The 12,304-nt window shown below is 42.5% G+C and overlaps 1 protein-coding gene across 1 annotated transcript in view; it reads left to right on the top strand.

Moving 5' to 3' along the window:
- LOC140188589 (tumor necrosis factor receptor superfamily member 16-like) overlaps window positions 1-10,963 on the top strand; it is a 35,214-nt gene extending 24,251 nt beyond the window's left edge. Inside the window, exons 4-7 of the mRNA XM_072245018.1 lie at window positions 358-439; window positions 4,407-4,591; window positions 6,359-6,454; window positions 6,862-10,963. Coding sequence (XP_072101119.1) covers window positions 358-439; window positions 4,407-4,591; window positions 6,359-6,454; window positions 6,862-6,959 — 461 coding nt within the window. The 3' untranslated portion in view covers window positions 6,960-10,963. The remainder of the gene's footprint in view (window positions 1-357; window positions 440-4,406; window positions 4,592-6,358; window positions 6,455-6,861) is intronic.
- Window positions 10,964-12,304: the final 1,341 nt, after the last annotated feature.

Genomic DNA, 12,304 nt, shown 5'->3' with positions numbered 1-12,304 from the left:
CTGATGAAGGGTCTTGGACCAAAACTTCGACTGTACCTCTTCCTATAGATGCTGCTGGGCCTGCTGTGTTCACCAGCAACTTTGATGTGTGTTGCACAAAAAATTACAACCTTGTTCCCTTGTGTGAGATGTAAGCCAACCACTTTACAACCGGTTTTGTGGTGATGCTTCCATGTAAGTAAGATCCCCAAGCAGTAGGTAAAGATTTAACATATGTAGTTGTTCAAAATCAAAAGTTCTTTGCAGATTCTTGATGAGAGTAGACTTGCTTACTAGTGGCTATAAAATTATCTGTTTACAGTTACCATGGTATCTTCAGTTAACTGACTAGTTTTATTTATACTGTTCGATTTGTAGGCAACATCTATACCTGTGAACCATGTCCAGAAGGATTTTATGCAGATCAAAGAGGAACCAAATCATGCAAACCTTGGACAAGGTAGCTGTAACTTGTAACTTGGAATGGGTTTATATTCAATTCCCTGCAGTGTTGATGGATCTTGGTGTTTTAATCCAAAGTTTTTTTTTAGAAGTCAGGAACGAGGCACAAAACTTGTTGCTTCAAGATTGTTTTATTAAGAATTGAAAGAACAGGAAAAAAAACCTAAACGGACAGTGACAGGAAAAGGAAAGAGAATATCTGCAGATGCTGGAAATCCAAGCAACACAGAAAATGCTGGAGGAACTCAGCAGGCCAGGCAGCATCTGTGGGAAAGAGTACAGTTAATGTTTCGAGCCAAGACCCTTCATCAGGACTGGAAATAAAGATGAGTCAGAGTAAGAAAGTGGGGGTGGGGAGGAAGAACCACAAGGTGAGAGGTGAAATGGCGGGGGGGGGGGCAGGGTTGAGGTAAAGAGCTGGGGAGTTGATTGGTGAAAGAGATACAGGGTCGGAGAAAGAGGGAGTCTGATAGGAGAGGACAGAAGGCCAAGGAAGAAGGAAAAAGGGACAGGAGCAACAGAAGGAGGTGACAGGCAGATAAGGAGATAAGGTGACAGTAGAGGAGGCCATAGACTGATGTATCAGAATGGGAAGTGGAATTAAACTGGGTGGCCACTGGGAGATCCTGCTTTTTCTGGCGGTCAAACCGTGGCTGCTCAACAAAGCGGTCTCCCAGTCTGCGTCGAGTCTCCCCGAGATACAAGAGGCCACACCGGGAGGAGCAACACCTTATGTTCCATCTGGGTAGACTCCAACCTGATGGCATGAGCATCAATTTCTTGAACTTCTGGTAAAGGCCCCCTCCCCTCCTTCACCATTCCCCATTCCACTCTCTCACCTTATCTCCTTACCTGCCTGTCACCTCTCTCTGGTGCTCCTCCCCATTTTCCTTCTTCCATGGCCTGTCCTCTCCTATCAAATTCCTCTTTCTCCAGCCCTGTATCTCTCACTAATCAACTTCCCAGAACTTTACTTCAACCCTCCCCCTCTTCCCAGTTTCACCCGTTACCTTCAGGTTCTTCCTCCCCCTCCCCCCCACCATTTTCTAACTCTGACTCCTCATCTTTTTTACTCAGTCCCGGTGAAGGGTCTCGGCTCGAAACGTCTGCGCTCGTTTCCATAGATGCTGCCTGTTCTGCTGAGTTCCTCCAGCATTTTGTGCATGTTGCTTAAATAAGTAGAACAGCTATTTTATACTACTGAGATAAGGGAAAAGTCCTTTCCAATCTATAGATCAAAATTAACCAATGAGAAAACACTTATTCACTCAATGCAGAACAAAGAAGCATCCAGAGTTGTACTTTGTATAGCCACTACAGGCAAATTAAATTGTTATATGCACACTATAGCCACACACATCAAAGTTGCTGGTGAACGCAGCAGGCCAGGCAGCATCTCTAGGAAGAGGTGCAGTCGACACTTCAGGCCGAGACCCTTCGTCTGGACTAACTGAAGGAAGTGATCTCCCCCTCCCCCTCCAACTTTCAAATCCCTTACTCACTCTTCCTTCAGTTAGTCCTGACGAAGGGTCTCGGCCTGAAACGTCGACTGCACCTCTTCCTAGAGATGCTGCCTGGCCTGCTGCGTTCACCAGCAACTTTGATGTGTGTTGCTTGAATTTCCAGCATCTGTAGAATTCCTGTTGTTTGCACACTATAGCCACTAGGAATCATTGTAAGCAATCAGTTGTATACAAGTTATGATATAAAATACAAACATAATTAATTGTTAAACTCAAAGAAAATAATAAATAAACAGTCTAATACTAGAATTAAATGGTCTGATACAATGGTGTGTCCTTCACAAACAAGATAAAGTCTGCAGATGCTGGAAATTTGAGCAACACACACAAAATGCTGGAGGAACTCAGCAGGCCTCCTCCACTGTCCTGATAAGGCCACACATAGGTTGGAGGAACAGCACCTTATATTCCCTTTGTGTAGCCTCCAACCTGATGGCATGAACATTGATTTCTCAAACTTCTGGTAATGTTCCCCCTTCACCATTTCCGATCCTCTTTTCCCTCCCTCACCTTATCTCCTTGCCTGCTTATCGCCTCCCTCCGGTGCCCCTCCCCACTTTTTCTTTCTTCCATGGCCTTTTGTCTCTTTCACCTATGAACTTCACAGCTCCTTACTTCATCCCTCCCCCTCCAAGTTTCACCTACCACCTGGTGTTTCTCTCTCCCCTCCCCACACCTTTTAAATCTACTCCTCAGCTGTTTCTCTCCAGTCCTGGCAAAGGGTTCCGGCCAAAACGTCGACTGTACTTTTTTCCATAGATGCTGCCTGGCCTGCTGAGTTCCTCCAGCACTTTGTGTGTGTTGTATGTCCTTTCATACAGATGCAGGGTCGCACTTTCCTCTTGCTCAGTGCAGAAACTAGATCCTGTGAATAAGTACCCTTTTGAAGAGAAAGCCAATGTAACAGGTACACTTGGATGTTAAAGGACCAACATTGTCACCCAATAACACAAACAAAATGTTGGGGAACTCAGCAAGTCAAGCAGCAACTATGGAAAGGATACATTTGTTTTACTCTGTATTTCCAGCAGCTACATAATCTTTTGTGTTTTAGTATTGTCACTGAGTGAACTTGTAGCATCTCCTCTTTATCCACTCGCTGTGGTACCAGATGTTTGCAGTTTCTGTTTTTTTTATTTATAGAATGTTTTATAGTGTAATATAATCTATTGAGAGAAATATGCACCATTTCTATAGTATGTGCCTAATGCTTTGTTCTGAATGGTGCTGAGGTTCTTGAGGCTAGTTTGAGCTGGACTCATCCAACTTCTCTGGTAGTGGTGAATTTCTCCTCCTTACAATATATACACAGATACAAGCTACAATCCTTGAAGTAGATGTAATATATGCCGGAGATTTTACAGCCCACCTTTAATAGTGAAGATAATGGGAGGCCACTATTTTACAGGATTTTGGCCTGTTTATTCTGTCTGCCTTTGGTCTGCATATACTTCCTTCTGTTGGTCAAGCAGATTTTAAGCCAAGCTTTGGACAGGTCCTCATCGAGTTGTCATCAGGAAAGCTGAACCACTGTCCCATCTCTGAGTGCCAATTGCTTGAATTGAGTGCTCTGCTCTTTGGACATATTCCTGTGGAAGCTCAATCCACCACCACACCCCCCTCCCCACTGCTAAGAAATACATATATCCAGAACCCATCTGTAGTTGTGGCACTGTTGTCTTAGATATACTTGGTATCAGGCCAGTTGAAAGTTTGCATGTGAAGATGATGAAAATTCTCTGAGTATTCTCTCATTACAGAGGAGTGAAAAGTCAGTTTACCACTCTCCACCCTAGTCTTTATAATACAGAAGTGCTCAAATTCTTACTGAGTTTAATTGAGTGCTCTGCTCTCAATTAAAAGTTAATGTATCATTTTGGAAAGTGTTAGGTTTTTAAGTTGATTTTCTCACTTCTTATATTTGATAGAACTGAGTAGAAATGGCAGCTCTCAACATGTCTAATATGACATTCCTGTTTGGTTCTATGATAGAAAAGCCTCTTCTCAGTAACTGGTCAGTGACAGCGTGTGCACTTTGACCTTATGTTATTTTGATGTGTTTATAGTTTTGTACCTTTAGTCACAGGTTGCAGTGACATGATTAACCCTTTATCACTGTCTTCACAGATACAATGTTTATCATAGATCTTGTTGCTTTTACACAATTTAACTTGGCACAATTTGTAAGTTTTTTTTTGAGTGCGGGTGGGGTATTTGATATTTTTCTTTGAATGACTTCCATGGTTTTCTTTGTTTCATGGCTATCTGGAGAAGACAAATCTCAGAGTTGTATACTGCATACATACCTTGATAATAAATAAAACTCTGAAGCTTTTGAAGTAACATTTTTAAAATGCATTATACATCGGGAGCACACAGCATCAAATCTCATCGATCAGCCATGCTTACGCACACACTAGATGCACTTCTGCTCCTGTGCAGGTGCAATGAGACGTTTCAGCGTGGATCAGCAACAAAGGATTCGGTATGTGGTTCATTTGAGTCTAATCCAACCACCACCAGCAAAGACAGGCTCTCTACCCCTGAGACCACATACAGTACGACGCTGCTAAAAATGACAACAGTTGTTTCAGTAACGACAGCAGCTGATTCAGGAACAATATCAGGTAAGATTTAATAACTTGTTCTTAAACACTATTTCCCATTATGTTTTTTTAACCATGTCACAAAGAACCGAAGGTATTGAAGCATGGAGTAAAATGTGGGAAAGAGCTGGGAGGTGGGATTAATTCAGGTAACACTCTGTTTTGAAAGGTACGGATGCACTAGGGTGATTGCTCCTCCTTTGACATATAAATTCTACTATTCTGCAATTACCTAGGCCTTTTAATGTGACCACAGGTTCAGTATCTGCGACCCATACCATTTGTGATACATATTAACAACTTAGCCAAAAATGTAGGGAGTATGTTGGTACGACAATAGTTGGTGGTGTTATGGAAAATAAGATTATTGCCAAAGGCCACAGCAGAATATAAATCACACGGGGAGCTGGGTGGAGCACTGGCATGAGGAATTTAATCCAGACAAGTGTGAGGTGCACTTTTTGGGGAAATCAGGTAGGGGTAGAACATAGAGTGCAAATGGTAGAGCACTCAGGAATCTTGATGAGCGCAGGGTTCTTGGCCTTCAAGTTCATAGATTCCTGAAAGCATTGTATAGGGTGGTGAAGGAGGTTTATGGAGTGCTGTAGGGCACAGAATATAAAAGTCGGGACATTATGTTGCAAATTTACAAAACATCGGTTAAACTGGTCTTGGAGTATGGGATGCAGTTCTGATGGCCGCTCTCGAGGAAGGATGTGATTGCAATGGAGAGGGTGCAGAGGAGATTGGCCAAGACGCTCCCTGGCTTGGAGGTCTTCAGTAACTGGGAGAGATGCAACACAGAGCATCATAGGAAGTCATTCCTGCCTGTGGCCATCAAACTTTACAACTCCTCCCTTGGAGGGTCAGACACCCTGAGCCAATAGGCTGGTCCTGGACTTATTTCCTGGCATAATTTACATATTACTATTTAATTACTTATAGTTTTATTACTATTTAATTATTTATGGTGCAACTGTAACGAAAACCAATTTCCCCCGGGATCAATAAAGTATGACTGACTATGAGATAGGTTGGGATATTTTTTCCCTGGAACAAAGTAGGCTGAGATAGTCTGATGGAGGTAAATAAAGTTACATGACACATTGAAAGGGTAGATTTGCAGTATTTTTTTCCCCATGATAGGATAACATAAACAAGGGAGCATAAGTTCATGCTGAGAGGAAGGAGCTTTAAAATGGATTTGAGGAGAATTTTTTTTTTAACATAGATTTGAAGAGAGTGGTGTCTGGAACTTGCTGGCAGCATATTTTATTCATTTATTTCTTTATTTAGAAATACAAAATACAGTATGGTAAAAGACCTTCTGGTCCAAAGATCTGCACTGCCCAAGTACACCAAAGTGACCAATTAACATACTAAAGTGTAGGCCTTCAGAATGTGGGTGAAACCCACGTGGTCATGGGGAGAATGTACAGACTCCTTACACACAGCAGTGGAGTTAACCCTGAATCACTAGCACCGTAATAGGGTTATGCTAGCCGCTACACCACCGAGTCAGATACCATCATTACTTTTACGACAGGGGGCAGGCAACGCATAGAAGTATACGGATGTAATTCAAACAAATGAGATTAGTCTGGAAGGGCAAAAAAATGGTATGGGTATAGAGCCTTTTTCTGTGCTATGATGCTTCAACTCCTTGTGGTAAGCAAAATTTCAATGTTTATTGCCTCAGTGGCATTAACAATGAATGTTTTGAAGTGTTGAAATCAAACACCATCTTTTAACGTCATGTTGCATTTTTCTCTTTATTTTCAATGAAAGACAACTTATTTTTCACATGCGTCATCGTGGTGGCAGTGGTGCTGTTAGTCAGTTTGGTGCTCATGCGGTTTATGCCCTGTAAGGAGCAAAATCAAGGTGAGAACAAAGGCTTTGAAAGAATCATTTATTCTCAATGCCACATGGCTTTTAGATTCATAAATGTAAATGAAATAAGAAACTGAACCAAGTGAAGAAAGTGGGAGAAGATCTGGGTTGTAATTAAAGATGTTCATTGGCTACAGGAGGAAATTAAAGCTTATTTTTTGAGTCTATGATAATTGGATGTTTACTAGCGCAACTAATTTCATTGTTCTAATTACTTTTTCAAAGTTAGGATCTGCATTGAAATCTACTTCTCCCGTAGTATTGTTCTGCTCCTGCCAATCACAGTTTTAATCATAATTTAGAGTGGTAACTAGGATGAGCACAAAGTTCTATTTGGTGAAAATATTATTGGTAGTAAATTGAAAATTCCATCTTGTAATAAATGTGAAATTTTACAGGTTTCCAATGCTGTTTTGGATACAGAAACTACACAAAATCTCCAGTTCCTGTGCAGGAAGAATTCAATGACTTCACATCAGTACAAGTGAAAAACTAATGTGTTTTCAGTGTGGACAATCCTCGACTAATTTTCAAGTTCACAAGTAAATACACTTGCCTGAATTGAAATGTAAACATGAAGAAACTGGTTCAACAATTTCTCAGGGATAATATGTTCTATCACTTTTCATCGGACCTCATTAGGAATAAGGATTATACATTGAACTTCTCAGACCGTAACGAGCCTATGTATTTGCTTTAACTTTTGTTTCTTATTTTAATAGACTGAAAACCATTTCAATCCTTTATATATTGTTTATTTTTTTGGTAAGTAGGATAAAAACCAATAAGTACCTCATTCTGGAAAATAAAGAGAAATTATTGTGTGAAAATGAGAGGCATAGATAGAGTGGACAGAGAGTATCTGTTTCCCAGGTTGAAATGTCTAATACCAGAGGGCGTGCATTGAAGGTGAGAGGGGTTAGGTTCAAGGGGGATGTGAGGGGTAAGTTCTTTTACTTGAGTGGAGAATGCCTGGTATGGTGGTAGAGGCAAGCACATTAGAGGCTTTTAAGAGATGTTTAGAGAGGTGCATGGATGTAAGGAAGATAGAGGGATATGGACATGGTGGTGGTATTAGTATTGGGTGTTTGTGATTTGCTTTTTAGCTGGTTTGGTGCAACATTGCGGGCCAAAGGGTCTGTTCCTGTGCTGTACTGTTCTACATTCTATGTTAAATTTTATCAGCTTTCCTTGAGTGACTGAATCATCATTATCTCGCTTTGTATGACAGAGAATTCTGATATACATTGAAGACTGAAGACTTGCTTTATTTATAATAGTTCCTTTTTTCAAAATGTTGTGTCAATGGTGAGAGCAGTACAGTAATTACTGTCAGTTACTAACTTGTTAAGGTAAGCCAAACTCCTGAACTAGTGTAGTGCTTCTGATTAAGGAACTCTCAAAATGTTGGGAACTAAGTTTAAGAATTTAGACTCAAGCGCTGAAGGAGCAGCAACAGATTTGCAGTTTAGTATGCTCTGCAATTTGCAGTGGAAACCTCAGGCAGGTTCTCCATGGTACGAGAGGTCACGGGATTAAGAGTTTTGGGCCAAGGAACCTCAATGCATTTTGCAGGTAGCACACAATGCGGTTATGCCTTCCTGAAGGTGAAGGGTTTAAATGTTTATACTGGAAAATGCCAATCAAGCAGGCTACTTTGATGTTGATGGTATCAAATTTCTTGAGTCTTGCGCTCATCCAGGGAAGTGAAGAGTATTCCATCATACTCCAGCTATGTGCCTTGTAGATAGTGAAAGGGCTTTGGGGTGTTGAGCAAATCATCAGCAGTTATAGATACAGTATTATACAGATAGTCTCATTAAGAGTAACAAGCAAAATGTTGACAGCGGGCCTCGGTGATGATACTGGCACTGAATATCAGGAGTTGGAGATGATATCCCGTCACCTTGAGGTGTGAGTGTTATCCATCCATGCCTGAATGTTATCTAGGACTTGTTACAAGTGAGTTGTGAATGGGATTGAACAATATTTGCTAATGGTTCCACAATGCTACTTCTGGTAATGGAAAGAAAGTCATTAGAAAAACAGTTGAGGATCATTGGGCCAAACCCAATGCCCAAAGAAACTTCTGCTGTGATGTCCTAGTGCTGGGATGATTGAAACCATTCCTCCTTTTTCTAATTATTGGAGTGCTTTCTCTTTGATATCCATTGACTTTAGTTTCTTCTGGGTCTCTTTAATACCACACATAGATGCTACAATTATGTCAAAGGCAATCACTTGCATTTCGCAATATAGTTATGTGAACTAAGGCTGTAGTGAGCCCCAGAGTAGAGTGGATCTGGTATAACCCACAGTGGGTTTGAGGAGGTAATGTAAGACAAGGGGATAAGATGTTGCCACCTTCCAATACTTTCTCTGTTGACTGGGAGTTAATTTGTGGTTTGTAATTAGCTGGACTGGATTTGTTCTGTGTTTTTTTTCTTCTATGCCTGGGTAATTACAACAATGTTGGTAGGAGCCAGTGTTGTAACTGCATTAAACCAGCTTGGTTTGAGTTAAGGCGGCTAATTCTGGAGCTTGTCTTTGCTGCATCCAATATTTCATTTCCTGATATCACAAAGTGATTTGAATTTCTGAATTCTGGCTTCTATGAAGCTGTAATGGACCTTTAATGCTCACTTGTCTTTGCTGAGGATAGATACTTTTGGAATGTCCTCCCTCATTATCTAATTGTCTATCACCATTCATGGCTAGATATGGCGTAAGTGTACAGCCACGGTGAATTGAGGAATTACTCAGCTGTGTCTTGTTCATGCCATGTGTAGATTCACCAACAGGCAGCTCATTTTCTCTGCTCAGCTGGTACTGATCCCAGAGTGCACTCGGCATTCCTCGTTGTTAGTAATGGGAGAATGAGGGCCATGCTGGGCTACGAGGTTGTGGATTGCACATTCCTGCTGCTGATGATCCGACTTGATGATGCCTACTTCTGAACTGCCAGCTTTGTTCTGAGTCAATCCCGTTTAGCATGATTGTGTTGTCACATATCACAATCCACAAGGATTAGCACTTCTATCAGTGCTAAAATAGATCAGTGAAGAAAAGGTCAGAATAGATTTTTCCCCTCCACTTCATTTGTACTCTTGCCACAAATGTAACCTGTCAGCTTTGCTCTTCAGCTCTCATCCAACAGTAGATCAGTGATAGCCCCAGCGAGAAAACTTCTTGTACCCTCGCTGCTTTCACTGTTTCTTCCAATTGTTGCTCATTGTTAATTATTTGCTGAGGGAGGATGATAGATAAGAGGGGATTTCTTACACATGGGTACCCTAGAATATAAAAGCAAGGATGTAATGTTGAAGCTTTATAAAGCACTGGTGAGGCCTCACTTGGAGTATTGTGAGCAGTTCTGGGCCCCTTAGAAAGGATGTGCTGATACTGCAGAGGGTTCAAAGGAAGTTCACAGAAATGATTTCAGGATTGAATAGCTTTGTCATATAAAGAACGTTTTTTTGGCTCTGGGCCTGTATTCACTGGAATTCAGAAGAATGAGGGGTGACCTCATTGAAACCTATCGAATATTGAAAGGCCTTAATAGAGTGGATTTGGAGAGGATGTTTCCTATGGTGGAAGAGTTTAAGAACAGAGGACACAGCTGTGGACAACAACTGATTGGATATATTCAAGGCAGAGGTTGATAATTTTTGCTTGGTCAGGGCATGAAGGGATATGGGGAGAAGGCAGGAGGTTGGGGCTGAGATGAAAAATGGATCAGTCATGACGGAATGGTGGGCCAAATGGCCCAATTCTGCTCCTTTGTCTTACGGTCTTATGTCACGAGTCTTCACAGGGTGTGGAATCAATTTGAGGACTCCAATTTAAACCACTGTGCTGTCACATTTGGTGAATCTGGACATACCTGTAGACTGTGATGGAGAAGTTTGGGATGCTAGCTGTAAAGTATAATCAGATCAGATTGTGCTTGACTGATCCATAGGAGCTCTCCCAATTAAGATGTAAATTATCAGATGTTTGTGAGGTTGTTTGATCTATATTGTCACATCTGAACAAGATGCCTCAGTGATAATGGGTGGTCCAAGCAGTCTCTGTGTCAGTATATCTGCTGTTCATTCAATGTTAAAATTATAATGCATGTTGAAAGTGTGGGAATATTATCCACCATTCCTTTTGTCTTCTCAAGTCAATAAGATGAAGCTGTAGTTTATAAAACAACTGTACACCTTTAATCTGTAAATGAAGGTCTTAATACCAGAATATACCTTCTTTGACTGTAAATATCATGGAAATCTGCAGCATGTTGACAAAGATTTACTGTGAAAAAGTAAAAGAGTACAGAAGGTGCCAGTATGCAAATCCAATGGGCTTTCAGCCTTGGGCCCTTGAAATCATACAGTAATCACTGGATTTGTAACCTAGGGGCCCAGACTAAAGATCTGGAGATGTGAGCTGGGGGATTTAAACTGATAACAAAATATGGAATTAAAAAGTTGTCATTGATGATTGTGACAAGAAAAACTGGAGTGTCTGAATTATTTTGGGAAAACAGTTCTGCTTACTCTCTTTCATTGTGTCTGATTTTTGTGATTCAACAGTACATCACTTGTTGCTTGATTTTGAAGTGGCTTCATTAGCAGTTCATTTTCACCAAACTTAAAGGCCACATCTTTTATTAGGATTCATCACAAAAAATCAATTTTCTCTTTGTGATGGCCCGCACACGCGGGACTCAAATCGCCATCGGGGAGCCGCGGGTAGACACGCGGTAGCGCGTTTGGAACTATCCACTCAGGGCGGACCTTCCGGGGACAGTCTGACGTCACGTCTGCCCCGCGGGTCGCAAGGGCCCATGGGAGGGGAGATTTAAGCGCACGTTTTTGAATCAGTAAAGACATTCTGAGTTCAGCTCTCTCTGCCTCCGTGTGTTTCTTTAGTAGTGCGTTTGTGTGCGACTACATTGGTGACCCCAATGTTCCAGACGGCATCTGAAGCCGGCAACTCAGCGCCCAGCCATGAGTTCGAGCAACTCGCACAGCGCGGTCTCTCTAAAGCTCCTGACTTTCTGGGCCACTCAGCCCCACGTCTGGTTCGAGCAGGCTGAGGCCCAGTTCAATATCAGAGACATTACAGCCCACACCACACGGTACTACTACGTGGTCAGCACGCTCGACCAGGAGACGGCAGGCCGGATCATCGACTTCCAATGCCAGCCACCAATGGAGGACAGGTACACTAAGCTTAAGGCGCTCCTGATCCGCGCCATCTGAGCTCATGAATGATATGCTGGCGCTCATGGACGGCCATGAGCCGTGCCTTTTATTTGAAGAGTTGTTCCTCGAACAAATGCCAGAGGACATTCGCCTCCTCCTTGCGAGTGAGGATTTCAGCGACCCATTCGAGGTCGCGGCTAAAGCAGATGTCCTTTGGCAGAGCAAGCAACGTAGAGCAGCTTCCACTGGCCCAGCCACGATCGCGTGCCCCAAAGCCCAGGCACTGCAACCGAAGCCGTTGAGACCCATGGGGGAAAAGGACGAAAGTTCGGAACAATGGTGTTCCTATCACCAAAGTTGGGGCTCAGGTGCGCGCCGCTGCCGTCCACCATATGCTTTTCCAGCAAATGCCAGGGCCAGCCGTCGCTAATGGCTACGACGGCTGGCCACCGAGGCACTCTGGGCAGCGCTTCCTGGTAGATACCGGGGCCGAAGTCAGCGTACTCCCCCCCTCAAACATGGACACTCGTAACACGGTCCCAGGCCCTGAACTCACCGCTGCAAATGGCACCAGTATTCGGACATACAGCCCATGAACTATCTCACTGCATTTCGGGTCCAGCCGTTTCACTTGGACTTTCACGTTGGC

Source organism: Mobula birostris, chromosome 27 (assembly GCF_030028105.1).
Source record: "Mobula birostris isolate sMobBir1 chromosome 27, sMobBir1.hap1, whole genome shotgun sequence".
Classification (NCBI taxonomy): Eukaryota; Metazoa; Chordata; class Chondrichthyes; order Myliobatiformes; family Myliobatidae; genus Mobula; species Mobula birostris.
This window is presented reverse-complemented; position numbering and strand designations above follow the sequence as displayed.